This window comes from Ictalurus furcatus, chromosome 15 (genome assembly GCF_023375685.1).
Source record: "Ictalurus furcatus strain D&B chromosome 15, Billie_1.0, whole genome shotgun sequence".
Classification (NCBI taxonomy): domain Eukaryota; kingdom Metazoa; phylum Chordata; class Actinopteri; order Siluriformes; family Ictaluridae; genus Ictalurus; species Ictalurus furcatus.
In genome coordinates, this window is record NC_071269.1 from 15,171,642 (window position 1) to 15,188,393 (window position 16,752).

The following is a 16,752-nucleotide window of genomic DNA, read 5'->3' on the forward strand; positions in this document are numbered from 1 at the left end:
CTGCGCCAAACATGTCTGCTGTTACTGTAACCAAACAGCTCGATCTTTGAGTTGTCTGTCCAGAGCACATTATTCCAAAAGGCCTGGTCTTTGCCTATATGCTCAATGGCAAACTATAGTCTTGCAGAGCCGTTTTCCTGGTACGCCTCCCATGCAGTTCAAAATTGTGCAATCTCTTTCTGATGGTAGACACATGCATTTTGACACCAACAGTTCCAAGACTTACTAGCAGATCCTGTGGTGAAATTTTGGGGTTCTTGGAGACTTCTTTCTGCATCAGACAGTCTGCTCTTGGGCTGAATTTGCTGGGACGGTCAGTCCTGGACTGTTGTTGGCAGTTGTTTGAAATTTTCCTTACAGTGGAATGATGTATTTCAAATAATTTGGAGATCTTTTTAAATCCCTTGCCAGACTCATAGGCATCCACAAACTTTTTTCTGAAGGCCTTACAGAATTCTTTAAATCTTGGCATGATGACACAACACACCTCAATAACAAAGGGAACACCAGACACCAGATATAAGACAGGTTCCACCTGCACTCCCTAAGCAGGTTATAATCACTGCCACCCAATCTTGAACACCTAATTCTAATTATATGGATTTGAAGGTGTGATAAATGTAGGGGTGTACTTACTTTTTCCATGTGACTGATCTGTTTTTGTTCATTTAAATTGTGAAAATTACTACAAAATGTCAATTTTATGTGTCATTTGACAGAGTGCATCAGCTTTATTAATAGGCACTGTTTCAAAGAGGATCGAATGTTTGCTTGTCCAAATATGTCAATAAAGCCAACCGTTTCTATGGGCTGTACTTATTTTTTCACATGACAGTATTATGGTCACTGGCAGTCATGATACATCTAGAGCCCCATTCATATGTAAGGGGAATTTAGTGTTGCCAATTTACCCGCCAATAATCATCAGTAACCCGAGATCATGAATTTATAATTCATGATTCACACACTCACTTAACCCTAGGGGCATTTCTATCATAGACAATCCACGTACCTGGATTTTGGACAGTGGGAATAAACCAGAGAACCTGGAGGAAACCCATGCAAACACGCAGAGAACATGCAAAACTCTGTACAGACCAGGATCAAACCAGGATCACCAGAGCTGTGAGGCAGCTATGTTACCCACTGTGCCATTCTCACTCATGCAATATATAGAAAAATTTAAATATGAATGAGTTAATTTGACTAGAGGTAGATTAAACTCTAGTCTTTGGTTTGATTTGTCTCGGAGAGGCACCAGAGTCTATGAACACCAGTGACCCACATCTTTAATGACCTGGACAATATCTCCAGAAACACACACTGCAATCAGACAGCACACTCAATAGCTTTTTTTTTTTATGTAAATGAGGGCTGGTTAATCTCTCAGCTGAAGCCTGCCATCACACCAGTGCATGCTGAGATTTCACTTTTCTCACTTAATTTTTGATGTTAAGTTTTATTTACTGGATTTGTCCTAAACAAACAACATGCCGAATTTAAACACTTGCATCTTGTATTCTCTAAAGGCATAAATGCTATGTAGTGAGTGAAATTCAGCTCTTCAAACAGAAACATTTAACATAACAACATATACAATAAATAGAAAACTTGAATATATAAAAATATACAGCTAGGCCAATATAGAAAACACATTTCCAAAATTTCCATCTCAATATAATAAGACATAACTTACACTGTTCCCACATTGTTTGTACCCATGAAAGAAGTTGTTGTATCTTACCTCCTCCCTTACATTATCTTATGTGTGGACCAGATATGCTGGGACACTGTAAGAATACACAGCTTGTGCATTAAGACTTACACATTCCTGGAGCAGCATTTGCAAAACTAGTGCCTTACAAAACTCCTACCTGTAAGAGCTCGAGATTACAGCACCAAATGTACATTTACATTTCAGCAGTGTTGGAATTAAGAAGGCTGCCTTTGCGAAATGAACTACTGCTCATCCAGGTGACTCGTGTTGGAGGGCTGTAAATAATGGCCTCTGAGTTTGGCAATGCAGTGTAACAGAGTGTGAAGAATGAGTTATCTGCACATGCACTCTAGCGTGCATGGCTGGCACGAGCCAAGGAAACAGTCAGATGGCACCAAAAGCAACAACAAAGAAATGACTTTTAAACTCAATAAGAACATTTTCTTTTCATTTTGTACTGGTATTTAGGCACTTGGCATGGCTTTGCAGGGGAAATTGTTTATCAAATACTCTTGACTACCAAATGTGTGATCAAATTACCTCGAAAAAATAGGCACATCATGTTTGGATTGGGTTCATTGACAATGTAGGCCACATACTGATAACTACAAATCCACTTTTATGACATTATTCATGTCAGAACTTGGTTTAAAGTATGCGGTAAAAACAAAGTATTACTGTAATGGCACACTGTCTTGGTTCAAACAGATGTGCAGCAACAAAGTGGGATGAGTAATGACACATGGTGGTCTGTCAGAGTCCACTGAGCACTTCAAATATGGTCTGTGTCCATATCACGAAAGGCATACACTGTCAGAATCTAAGCACTTTTAAAAATTATAAACTATTTGACTTGAAACAGTGTGGAGTGGAGGGAAAAATGATGTGTTGTCAGCTTCATGAAACATGGGTTCTCTTTGATCATCTTACTTGGAGCCTCTAACATGACAGAACTTCAGTATATGAGAATGTAGAGGATTCAGCTGAAGCTGGAAAAAACATCTCCAAGAACAGCAAAGCAGGTTTAGTGAAAGAGCTAAGTGGCTGGACATTAAGACTGAGTAATAGACAGGACCCAAAATACACACAAAATAGATCCACTGGTGTTTTTTGTAAAAATGTACCCTTGCGGTAAATGGGGAAGAAAACCAACTTAATTAAAACTTAATTAATTACAGAAAATGCCAGTGTTTGCACATGGGTGAAAGAGGGAGCAAGAGTAAGGAAGATAAATACCAGATGGAAAATGAGTATTTTCACAATCTTTACCTGTTCTTGTGCATCTCTTAGAAGCCACCTTAACATAGTGATCACATATACATATATATATATATATATATATATATATATATATATATATATATATATATATATATATATATATACATACATACAGTATCTCACAAAAGTGAGTACACACCTCAAATTTTTGTAAATATTTGATTATATCTTTTCATGTGACAACACTGAAGAAATGGCACTTTGCTACAATGTAAAGTACTGAGTGTACAGCTTGTATAACAGTGTAAATTTGCTGTCCCCTCAAAATAACTCAACACACAGCTATTAATGTCTAAACTGCTGGCAACAAAAGTGAGTACACCCCTCAGTGAAAATGTCCAAATTGTGCCCAATTAGCTATTTTCCCTCCCCGGTGTTGTGTGACTTGTTAGTGTTACAAGGTCTCAGGTGTAAATGGGGAGCAGGTGTGTTAAATTTGGCGTCATCGCGCTCACACTCCCTCATACTGGTCACTGGAAGTTCAACATGGCACCTCATGGCAAAGAACTCTCTGAGGATCTGAAAAAAAGAATTGTTGCTCTACATAAAGATGGCCTAGGCTATAAGAAGATTGCCAAGACCCTGACACTGAGCTGCAGCATGGTGGCCAAGACCATACAGCGGTTTAACAGGACAGGTTCCACTCAGAACAGGCCTCGCCATGAAGACCGAAGAAGTTGAGTGCACATGCTCAGCGTCATATCCAGAGGTTGTCTTTGGGAAATAGACGTATGAGTGCTGCCAGCATTGCTGCAGAGGTTGAAGGGGTGGGGGGTCAGCCTGTCAGTGCTCAGACCATACGTCTCACACTGCATCAAATTGGTCTGCATGGCTGTCGTCCCAGAAGGAAGCCTCTTCTAAAGATGATGCACAAGAAAGACCGCAAACAGTTTGCTGAAGACAAGCAGACTAAGGACATGGATTACTGGAACCATGTCCTGTGGTCTGATGAGACCAAGATAAACTTATTTGGTTCAGATGGTGTCAAGCGTGTGTGGCGGCAACCAGGTGAGGAGTACAAAGACAAGTGTGTCTTGCCTACAGTCAAGCATGGTGGTTGGAGTGTCATGGTCTGGGGCTGCATGAGTGCTGCCGGCACTGGGGAGCTACAGTTCATTGAGGGAACCATGAATGCCAACATGTACTGTGACATACTGAAGCAGAGCATGATCAGTATGCAGTATTCCAGCATGATAACCACCCCAAACACACCTCCAAGACGACCACTGCCTTGCTAAAGAAGCTGAGGGTGAAGGTGATGGACTGGCCAAGCATGTCTCCAGAACTAAACCCTATTGAGCATCTGTGGGGCATCCTCAAACGGAAGCTGGAGGAGCACATGGTCTCTAACATCCAGCAGCTCGGTGATGTCGTCATGGAGGAGTGGAAGAGGACTCCAGTGGCAACCTGTGAAGCTCTGGTGAACTCCATGCCCAAGGGGGTTAAGGCAGTGCTGGAAAATAATGGTGGCCACACAAAATATTGAAACACTGGGCCCAATTTGGACATTTTCACTTAGGCGTGTACTCACCTTTGTTGCCAGCGGTTTAGACATTAATGGCTGTGTGTTGAGTTATTTTGAGGGGACAGCAAATTTACACTGTTATTCAAGCTGTACACTCACTACATTACATTGTAGCAAAGTGTCATTTCTTCAGTGTTGTCACATGAAAAGATATAATCAAATATTTACAAAAATGTGAGGTGTGTACTCACTTTTGTGAGATACTGTATATACAGAGCGTATATATATATATACTCTCTCTCTCTCTCTCTCTCTCTCTATATATATATATATATATATACTGAGCAATTCAACAATTGAGACATAAACTGAACAAGTTTCAGAAATGAACAGAAATGGAATAATGAGTCCCTGAACAAAGAGGGGGTCAATATTATAAGTAACAGTCAGTATGTGGTGGCCACCAGCTGCTTTAAGTGCTACACTGCATCTCATCTTCATGGACTGCACCAGATTTGTCAGTTCTTGCTGTGAGATGTTACTCCACTCTTCCACCAAGGCATTTGCAAGTTCTCGATCACGTCTGGGGGGACACATGGTTACATGTAATTTTCCACTGCAAGGATGATCATCTGTCCTTCCTCTCTCCCTGTGGCACTGTCTTAGGCATCTTACATTACAGACATTGCAGTTTATTGCTCTGGCCACATCTGCAGTCCTCATGCCTCCCTGCAGCAGGCCTATGGCATATTCACGCAGGTGAGCAGGAACCCTAGACATCTTTCTTCTGGTGTTTTTCAGAGTCAGTAGAAAGGTCTCTTTAGTGTCTTAAGTTATTGTAACTGTGACCTTAATTGCCTACCTCCTGTAAACTGTTTGTGTCTTAAGGACTGTTCTACAGGTGCATGTGCAATAATTGTTTATGGTTCACTGAACAAGCATGAAAAACATTGTTTAAACCCTTTCCAATAAAGACCTGTGAAGCTTAATTGGATTTTACAAAATTATCTGTAAAATACAGACTCCTGAAAAAGGGATGTTTCTTTTTTTGCTGAGTGTGTGTGTGTGTATATATATATATATATATATATATATGAAATTATCATGTGATCTATATGACTGTAACTGTGACATAGTTGTTATAAAGAGTCCTTATAAATTATAGCTTAAAATACATTTTTTATAAACGCCATGCTACTGAAAACTGTAAAAAAAAAAATCACAATGTCACCATTTTTAAATAGGCCACATGAACAATATGTCCTTTTTCATTCATTCAACAATAAAATCATAATACAGTACATAATACATTTTTGGTTTGACACCCAAATCAATAGAAAGGTTTATAGTTATTCCTCATATATGTATCTCAGTGAGACAGCAAAAATGTAGACCAAATTACTAATCAATACTACACCTCAATACTCTGAGGCACTTGCCAGAAAGCACCCTTCACAGGATTCAGAAAATCAGTTTACAGCGTCCCTATGCTGTTTTCTTTACTTCCCTCCACAAATGGTTTATGGACAGAATTTTTCTCAAGGGTGATGCATTGTAAACTATGATAGCCTGGCACTTCAAAAGAGATTCACTCAGATATTTGCACTCATGAGAGACCTTGTTTGTTCTGACCTTGAGTCTGGAACATTATGATAAATGTGCTGATAAAATAAAATTTTCCAGTCTCATGGGGGTGAAGACAATGTGGGTGGATAAAAGACAAACCTGAATTCCATTTCACCCCTTCTAAGGAACACTGAGAATCACTTGGATACCCTCTAGTACACTTCAAGTGCATGTGTGCTTAGATCTGCCAACAACAGTAGAGTTGTGCATTTGACTGATTTTTTAATCAAGAATTCCTTATTCCCAAATGAAATTCTGACCTATCCCACCTGCTCCCACAGTTATTATTTTTGTTTCCACTTGCCTGCAATAATTTCTGATAAACGTGTATCCAAAATAATATATAATAATATACAACATAAACCACCAGGATAAAGCAGTTACTGAATGTGAGTGAAAGAACATGGGAAATAGGTATGCAAGTGATACCAATACATTCCAATATTTACAAAAATGGTCTTTTTTATCCTGTGAGATTCATATCTGACCACCTCTCCACTTAGCACAAATCTCTCATTCTCTCTGTTGGATCAGTTTCTAACTTTTGCTGTTATCTCAATTTTCTCTTATAAGTTTTGGGGAAGGAGGCTGTTTTATCTACACACAGCAGACCCCTTGGACCATGGTCAAGCAGAATGTTTCTAAACCTCTGAGACCCAGCTATATGCTCACTGATGTGGAATTGACCATCTAAGAAGACAGTGTCTGACTCAGGCATGCCCTGAGCTATATGGTGATACTGATGCAGATTTAGAACCTGATTTGGGGTCAAATCTCACTCAAGCCCTGCAGCTTAAACAGCATGCTAGTCGCAAAAACGCCCACACCTACGTTGGCTCATCTGAAATCAGTGATTCAGGAGTTCAGACTGTAAAACTCAGAGGTTGCAGCTACATCTTGGCTGGCCGGTATCACCAACAGGTACGAAACTAGACGTGACAACCACTCTTAAAATGGCAGCGGCCCAAGAAAGATTGGATGGTGCAAATCAACCTTGCAAAATCTGCTAACTGGGTTGCTTTTTGATTTTAAAGAAGCCCTGGATGTGGACATTATATGTTCTTATACTGATCTGCCAATGTAAATTCCTATGTACTTGTACATTTGGCATATAAAGCGATTCTGATTCTGACAGGAGAGTGAAGGTTTCAGAAACATCATGATGCCCGTTGCAGCAGAAATTCCTCTAGGTTTCCTGGGGACAAAAGCTGTCAGAATTGGAAGTTGGACCCTAAGTGCTAGAAATGGATATGTGTCCTTGTCTAAGCAAGATGGGCCCAGGCTCTAGCTTGCTGAAGATGCAAGCCTTTTCTAACAAACAGAAGAACAAAAAGCAGTGCCCAAATGGAGAGTGACAGTCAACGCAGAGGCTTCCCGTTCAGGCTAGCAAACATTGTTGTGTAGTGGTGGAAGCTGAGGACATGTGGCGCTCTGGTGTAAGATCTGAACACATCAATCAGCTGGAATTGAGGACAATCCATCTAGTCCTCAAATCTGGCCCATTAATGGTTCTGAGTTCTGTGACATCGCCTTGTGTTGGTTCTCTCAGACAACATCGTGAATGTCAGCTACATCAACCATCAGGGCAGCACAAAGTCGTCCCAAGGTTATCACAAGGCTATCTCCTTACTTGGAATGTCCTCAGGTGAGCCCATCCACCATTTAGCCTCTTAAGGGCAACACTTATAAAGCTATATGGAGACCCTTACCTACCATTTCTGATGACATCAGTGAATGGGTAAGGGCGCTTATAAGTGTTTCCATTGACTGTAAAAAGTGAGGTCAGAAATGTTTGCAATATTTGATGCTCTGCCTCGTTCATATTTGGCCTAAGTAATCATGCAGCAACATAGTCTTGTTTTGGCCAATCAAATATACTGTATAAACTGCTTAATTATCATCCATGCCCCAGAACCTCCAATAGAGTCAGAAGTAACAAAAGTGAGGTTGAGTTAACAAAAATGACCCACAACAAAGGATAAATGATGCAGAAGTTAAAAAAATTATCTGCTCCATATGCTTAAAGAGGCAAAATTAACAAAAAGAAACACCCATGCTAAACAACGAGACAGACCAGAATTCTTGCGTCAATGATAAAATGACATAAAGATAAGATTGTTATAACTGAGTAATTCACATACCTTTTCATTCCTTTCTTAATAAAAAAAATCTATTTGAAAAAAAAATTATACAGTATGTTTGCAACATATGCTTCTGTGTGACCACCCTGCATGATATGCTCTGAATGATAAATGCTGAAGGACAGAATGTGGTGATAAATGATGAAAAACATCTGTACAGTTTTAATCAAACCATCATGAATTTTTCAAGTCAAATGGCTGTTTATTACTTGTTTTTAAATTAACATGCATTTTGATCAGCTTGGTTTTTACTTGACATGCTTTTGCATCAATTCTATTTGTATCAGTTCATTTTTGTTAGTTTCATCCCTCATAGCCCATATTACATCAGAGCAGTCATGTGTGTTAGGTGCAAGTCGTTTACAGTGCCTGGTCTCTTGGCATGTGTGTTTTGCTGTCTCTCCTGAGTTTTTAGATAGCTAGCCAGTGTTCGCCAGCAAGCTTACTATTACTGGATGTGTCTCATCATGCATGCACACATGTACAAGAAGGTATCCATGTGATACATCACCACACCTGGCCATTATCCATGGTCCACAGAGACACAGATACATACAGAGCTCGCGAAATCAACATTATGCAGTAGCAGATACAAAAAAAGAGGATGTTCAGAGACAGAGAATATAATCATGTCCATAAAACTGACAAATTATTACTAAAATTATTTTCCCCATTAAACATATTCTTTGATCCATAAAAAGTGGCACTGAGACAAAAAATACAAGTTCTGACAATCACGAAAAAAAAGATGAACTACAATTGATTAATGATGCATAAATATGCATCGATTGATTATTATGATTTAATTAATACTCAAATACTTAAAAACACAAACAACTCATTAACTTCTGTTTGAAACACATTCCACATGTTGTCATTTATCTGACCATGATCATGGTTCAATGTTTACATCTCATGTATGATGCTAAAACTACTTTTAGAAGTAATTCTCAGATGCGTTATATCTATTGGCCCTGGTTTTACTTAATGGACACACAAGTTCACCTGCAGCACTTTCTGCCACGCCAAAAATACGTGGCACTATTTTGAAAAGTCAGACAATCAGGATTATGCCATTTGAAAATGTTGCCAAAAGAAACATCCATTTTCAGGTAACACTGCAGACAGGATATCATCAGAAAAAAACTGCCACCTTTTAGATTTCTCATTTGCATGTTAACCCACGCTTGACTAAATTCAGGATTAAGTACACTGTAGTGGATAGGGTAATCCATTATCATCTATTAACATAGTGATAGAGAGTTTATGGAGTAGACTGTATGTTCACTTAACAGTTTTATATGGTACTTAGTTATGAACAAAATACCCCACTGAGCAACCTACAGTATATATAAAAAGTCTACACACCCCTGTTAAAATGGCAGGTTTTTGTAATGTAAAAAATTAAACTAAGTTAAACCATGTCAGAACCTTTTTCACCTTTATTGTGAAATTGCAACATATAAAAATCAAGTGAAAAACACCCAGAAATGTTTTAGGGGAAAAAAGAATATCAAAAAACAAAAAACAACAACAACAAAAAAAAAACAACAGCAAAAAAACCTAACAATACCTAGCTTGCATAAGTGTGCACACCCTTTCATAATTGGAAATAATGTGGCAGTGTTCAGAATCAACCAATCACATTCAAACTCATGTTGAATACTAATTAGTATACATCTGCCATCAATTAAAGTGACTGATTACCCCTGATTATCTTCTTGGTAACAACCAACTAGAAAAGCCATGAGCTGCAAACAGTTTACAAAGCAAAGACAGAATCTCACTGTTGAAAAATTTTAATCAGGAGAGGATTACAAAAAAATTTCAAAGGCACTGGATACACCATGGAACACTGTCAAGACAATAATCAGCAAATGGAGAAAATATGGCATGGCAGTGACATTATTAAGAACAGGGCATCCCTCTAAAATTGTTAATAAGATCAGATGAAAACTGGTCAGGGAGGTTGCCAAGAGGCTTACAGCAACATTAAAATAACTGAAGCCATTTCTGGCAAGTACTGGTTGTTCCCTACATGTGAGAACAATCTCCCGATTTCTTCATATCTCTGGGCTATGGGTAGGGTGGCAAGATGGAACAATTTTTTTTAACAACAACAACAATAAAAAACCCAGTCAATCTCCCAAAACCTTATAGAATAATGTGTTATGGTCTAATAAAAAGTTTAACCTTTTGACCATAATGCCAAAAGATATAACCATAATGCACAAAAAACACAGTACATCACCAAAAGAACACTGTCCCCATGAGAAAGCATGGCGGTGGCAGCATCATGCTTTGGGGCTGTTTTTCTTCTGCTGGAACTGGGGCTTTAATCAAGTGTTTAATCATAGCTACAAATACCAGTCAATTTTGGAACAAAACCTTAAGTCTTCTGCTAAAACACTTAAGATGAAGAGGAATTTCACCTTTCAGCATGACAACAAGCTGAAGCAAACCTCCAAATCAACAAAGGAATGGCTTCACTGAAACAAGATCAAGGTTTTGGAATGGCACAGCCAGAGTCCAGACCTAAATCCAATCGAAAATCTGTGAGGTGACGTGAAGAGAGCTGTGCACAGGAGATGCCCAGCCAATATAACAGAGTTAGAATCTTATATATATATATATATATATATATATATATATATATATATATATATATATATATATATATATAAGAATGCTGTGAATGTGAATACTGTAATGTGAACCTAAAAAGAAGTAGAATGTTATTGTAAAATGAATGACAGGGGTCAGTGAGAGAAAGCAAAAGTAGGCCAGACTAATCACGAAAAAAGAAAGCATGATCACAGCTGGGGCTGTAGGAGAGGCTAGCTAATGGTAGTGGAGCTGATCAAGACCCAGTAATAAGCACTCTATCTCTCCCTTACACACGCCAAGAACTGACAACAGCAACAACAAAAGTGGAGGGAGTCATGGGTTGGCACAACGACTCAGCCTGCTATGTTCTAAAAATGTCTTTGGGTCAAACAGACACTCACACACAAACATACACACAAACACACAAATATGTGCACACACACACACACACACACACACACACACACATACACACACCTGTTGCTAGGAAACAGCAATGCTCTCTTTATCAGGAAGTGAGAGGGATGGAGATGAGGAAAAGAGTTGAATAAAAAGACAGGATGAGATGATACAATGAGATGGGCAGAGTAAGAAAGAGAGAGTAAATTGGGTGTTGAGACCTGAGTCACAAGCTGCAGGCATGCTGAACTGGTGTGCCAATCACAGCCTCTTCACCTTTCAGGGTGTGTGGATCTGGCCATAAGAAACAATCCATAAATACTCACAATATTCTAAATGATATCACTGACAACCAACTCTACACGACTCATCATCATCCTGATTTCCAGACAATACACCCAACATCCTGTGCATTCAGTTCTGTACTAAATATTCAGAATCCTTGCACTGACCACAATACATAATTTTACATAGATTTGTTTATCTGCCTTGCCCTACTTGGATGACCAATGGCAACTTGTAATTTTCTCTTTTCTGTTGGCTTTTTAGCCCTTCTGAATCTGATTGTCTAAAAATTCTTTAAAAAAAAAAAAAAGGAATAAAATAAAGCCCTCCTTCTGCCTTTGTAGTACACTGATCCGAGCAACAAAATCTTATTATAGAAACATGTCTGATACACTAAGGGGCTGGAAAGTTCAATGAATTTCAAAGAAATGCAGATATGATTATATCTTCAAAGCTCTTCACTCTCTCTGATGATGCAACATATGAGTGATACGAGAGAGAGAGAGAGAGAGAGAGAGAGAGAGAGAGAGAGAGAGAGAGAAGGGGGGGTAGGGGAAGGGGGAAAAGGGAAAAGATTTTGAGAAAACATCATCATGGGTCACGGTGGATCACACACATACACACACACATACACATTTGCAACTAGGGGCAGTTTTGTGTAGCCTGTTTAGCAGAGGATCAAACTGGGGACAATGGAGCAAATGTAGCTGCTGTGCCACCGTCCCCACCCGCTTTGAGAAAACATAATAATATAATAGAATAATATAACACTCAACAATACAGCAGACTAAGCTAAACAGACTGAGATTTACAATACATATTGTGTAATGCAGGAAGGAAGTATAATGTAATATAATTCCTACATTAAATTTTGTTATTTGATTTTGGGGATGGTGTTCAGGCATGTACACCACAGAACTTAAATAACTTTATACTTTAAAGGTACAACAATGAATGTAGCTCCTATCAGCTTATGGGGGCCAACCTGCCTTTCACTATGAAATGAAATTAAATTTCATTTTCAGCTGCAATGAAAATAAATGACTTAGGAGCACAGAAAAGGAACAGAAGATTCTGCCATCTTTAACAGCAGAAAATCCTGTAACAATTGGCTTTTTTACACAGTGGAAACATTTCTTTTTTATAAACCTATGATTTTATGATTTCATTCTGCTGCACAATGTCAAATGTGGTTTGTAAATTTATAACAGCCTTTTAAAAATAAAAGTAAAAAAAAAACATTCAACTTATATTAGCATCTGGTAAAAAGTATGTTTTCATATGAGAAGAACAGGATGTGAGATGTACTATGTAAGTTGTATGCTTGTACTAGTATTTGTATGCTTTTGTCATGTATGCTCTTACAGGCCATGATAGCTGCCCCAGATACCAACTTATTCCCAGCCCCAAATGACTGAGTTTAGGCAGATAAGAATCAGTTATAAGAATTGTAATGTGGGCCAAATTTACCAACTGTAAGCAGGGTTTATTATCATTTTCTTCTTCTTCTTCTTCCTCTTGTTATTATTATTATTATTATTAGTATTAGTAGTAGTAGTATTTAGTTACTGCCTATTACCTCCTACTAGCATGACAGCTAGCGGTTACCAATAGTCACACCTAAAATAACACAAAATACAGGGTGTCCCAAAAGTCACCATACATAGTGCCTTTATTGGTGGATGTTCGTGGACGTCCACTTCTCGGTTGGTCCACAACAATTTTAGCCTTTCTGAATTTGTTAATAAGTTTGTCAGCAGTGTCGTGTGTGATGTGCTTGCCATGTTTCCTGTTAAAGTCCACTCCAACCTTGAGACAGATTCCCGATCCAGCCACGAGAATTATTTCATTATGTTCTTCTTTTGTCGAAGGCATTCTTAAACTGAAAAACTATATATAATACAAACTAAGTATGAAAAATTTTGGAAGACATTTTGCTAAAACGTGTTAATTTCCCGCTATGTACATCATGGAGACTTTTGGGACACCCTGTAGTTACCCCAAAAGGATGGAATTATTCGAAAGTTGTTTCTGAAATATAGAGCGAGATTCAAAATAATAGTAATAATTTTAAGAACTATCTTATCACTGTCGTTGTTTTTTCTTTGTGGTACATGGATTTTTTTTTTATTCTGCTATCCTCTTTATTCTGTGTGTCTTTATTCCGTGTGTTTTCTGAGGGTTGGTTTCACATTAATCCTGCAAGTTTTTGAACTGCTGCTCATGCAGCATAACACACAAGGAGGAAAGCACTATTTGCCCTCTTCCACATACATTAGCTCACAGATGCTCAACATTAGCTAGTGTCGCTGTGATAGACACAGGAGAGAGAGTATGCAATCCCTCCCACTAGCCAATTTTGCTCACAATCTTGTCGTTCTTATGATCTCCTGATGACAGGGCAAACATTGTTCTGTTGCACCACTCAGCAGTCAGTGTCACATTAATCTTTTGTATTAGTTTGCATCCTCCCTCTTAATAGGACCTCATTACTGTTGTACAGTATGTAATACCACTAACACAATCTCAATGGTCCTTCAAAGAAGGGGGGTAAGGATTGTTGTCTAAGGGTTTGGACGTTCAATATATAATGGTCGAAAGTCGTATTTTCGAAATTAGAATGGACAGCAGAAATGCGTTCATATCTAAACTGCATGGGGGACCCTAGTGCAGTAAAAGTAGTCTTTTTGGCCTGCATTGCTCTGACTGACAGGAGAGAGTGGTACACCATTCTTCCCACTCAGAGAGCAGCTATTTTAAAACTTGTGATTTCCCAACATAAAGGCAAACGTTTAAACATTTAGTAATGCCTCTTGAGAGCTCAAGCATCCACATTCAATGTCTTTTCCTGGAAAATAGGCCCAAATACATCCAACCATATCTAATACGTGTAGAGTATTTAAATGTTATAGCAAACATGGTCCACCTGTAAGCATGTCAATGTCACACCAAAGATTTGGTCTCATAAATTTTGGGGTGTGGCTTTAGCCTGGTAGCTAGATTCTAATAAATTCATCGGCATCATTCAACTTGACAGTGTGGGCAGCACTGGCAATCAGTCACTTGCTATCTGGGAAAGCTCACACTTGCTTGTAGAAATCAGTAACAAGGAGATAATTGCACACACACACACACACACACACACACATACACATATTCAAATGAAATTTAGTAGTGCTCAGTCTATTTACCTCAATTTTCATAACTTGTCTCCAAATCAGTCTAAATGTCAAACCTGACATACACTGTCAACAGGGTGTTCTTCATAACAAAAGCCATGCACTGAATACCTGGTGCTAATAACATGTACGCCCTCCTGCTGATGGCAGCAGCAGATTACTCATACTTATATAAATACAATATCTTAGCAAATGTGAGCTTGTCAGGTAACTGCTAGCTGCCTGCTCTCCACTGTTCACATTCACATTTCTGTTCACTCTGCTGTCTCCTTCTTTCATCCTTGATGCTATAACCAGTAAGCCATGCCAAAGTACTGACAAACAAAACAGACAGAGGTAGGAAGAAGACCCTTTTAGGAGCCATGAAGTTGCCATGAAGGCTGCAGAATTTCACTGGTTTCCTGTTTGAAAGGTGTGTGTGTGTGTGTGATGCAGTACTCCAGACTGAGGAATGCGACAAAGAGGCAGGAAAAGGAAACACCATAGTCTAAACAGCCATCCATCTCTCCTCTGCTTCTCATTCAAAAGCACCTATATATTCACTCTCACCGGAGGAAGAGAGATTCTGCAGTGTGTAAGAGAATGACTAATGGGCTTTGATTTGGAGCGTATGTATCCACAGCATACAGGCAGACTAGTGTACAAGAGACAGTCTTTATAGTAGGAGTGATTGTAATAAGATAACAGCTAATCACACAGAGCCACAAGTGAGACTCTTTCTACTTGGTTTCCACACAAAGCCTATTCCTTTAAACACACACCTCTTAAAGTCTCTAGCTCATGTGTCTTGTAGAGCTATAGATTATAGGAAGAAATCTATAAAGGTTTTTCACACACTTTTCCTGTAACATTCACCGAGTCATTCAAAGTAATTACTGAATAATATTCTTTAACATTAACAACTGAATGATAATTTGTAACATGAAGGGGATAAATCGATGGAGGTTCTGCTAATTTAGTTCATTATAGGGTGTCTTTCAGTTTACTCTTGCCTGTCATGCACAGCTCAGTGAAACAACACACCTTTCATGGCTTCATTTTGTGTTTGTTTTTTTTTTACCAAACAATCTTTTCATATTTCATATTTCATATTTTCAATCTTTTCAACAATGTCTGAGTCAAATGAATGTATAGTTAAAGCTGAGACAGGGCATCACTACATGCATATTTAAAAGGTTCTTTGTCTCCAGACCTACAAAATTAACACATCATACAATAGTAGAATATTACATATAATATAATATGTACATTGCCTCAATAAATACTGATATGAAAAGACTGTATTAAGTTGTAATTATCTTTATGACAAGTTTGGTTATCTTGAAGCTGTTTTGTCATTTTTCTCTAAGATGTCATTAGAAGTTATTATAACACTCACACTGACTAAATAATACTCTCTGAGACTTTTTTTGAAAGAGATAGAGAGAGAGAGAGAGAGAGAGAGAGAGGGAAAAAAGAAAGCCCACAGCTCTTACCTATCTCCAAGGCAGTTATGCCCATTGATGCCTGTCCCAGTCCAGTCTTCCTCTCCCACTTGCCCTCATCAGGGTGGTAAACTTCCACTGATGCCAGTGGGTTCTGCTGAGCGTCCATGCCCCCCATCACCACCAGCTGGTCCCCCAGTGCCACAGCTGAAGCCCCTGCCCTGGCAGTGGGCAATGGGGGGAGCTGACACCAGCTTTGGCTTTCTAAGTCCAGGACCTCTACGGAGTCCAGAGGCATTCCATTCTCGCTGCAGCCCCCCATCACATAAAGGCGGCCGCCCCACAGCACAGGTGTGCAGTAGACCCGGCATGTAGCCATTGGGGGGAAGACCTCCCATTGCAAAGATTTCACAGGACTTACATCCATCTCAGGCACTGGCATGGCGTTATGTGGGCACGGAGGCGACGGAACATTACAGGGCCCAGGCAGCAGGGAAACAAGGCAAACAAAATAAGAGATGATAAGCTGACAGGGCAAATGTTGTCTCTGGAGCAGCAGCTATAGTCAGTTTGCCAGAGGTGTAGAGGTTTACTCTATTTTTTCCTCCACAGACGGTGGAATTCAGCT

The 16,752-nt window shown here is 39.1% G+C and overlaps 1 protein-coding gene across 1 annotated transcript in view; it reads right to left on the reverse strand.

The window, feature by feature from the left end:
* Positions 1-16,742, reverse strand: part of LOC128619020 (kelch domain-containing protein 8B) — a 108,459-nt gene extending 91,717 nt beyond the window's left edge. Inside the window, exon 1 of the mRNA XM_053642853.1 lies at positions 16,176-16,742. Coding sequence (XP_053498828.1) covers positions 16,176-16,566 — 391 coding nt within the window. The 5' untranslated portion in view covers positions 16,567-16,742. The remainder of the gene's footprint in view (positions 1-16,175) is intronic.
* Positions 16,743-16,752: the final 10 nt, after the last annotated feature.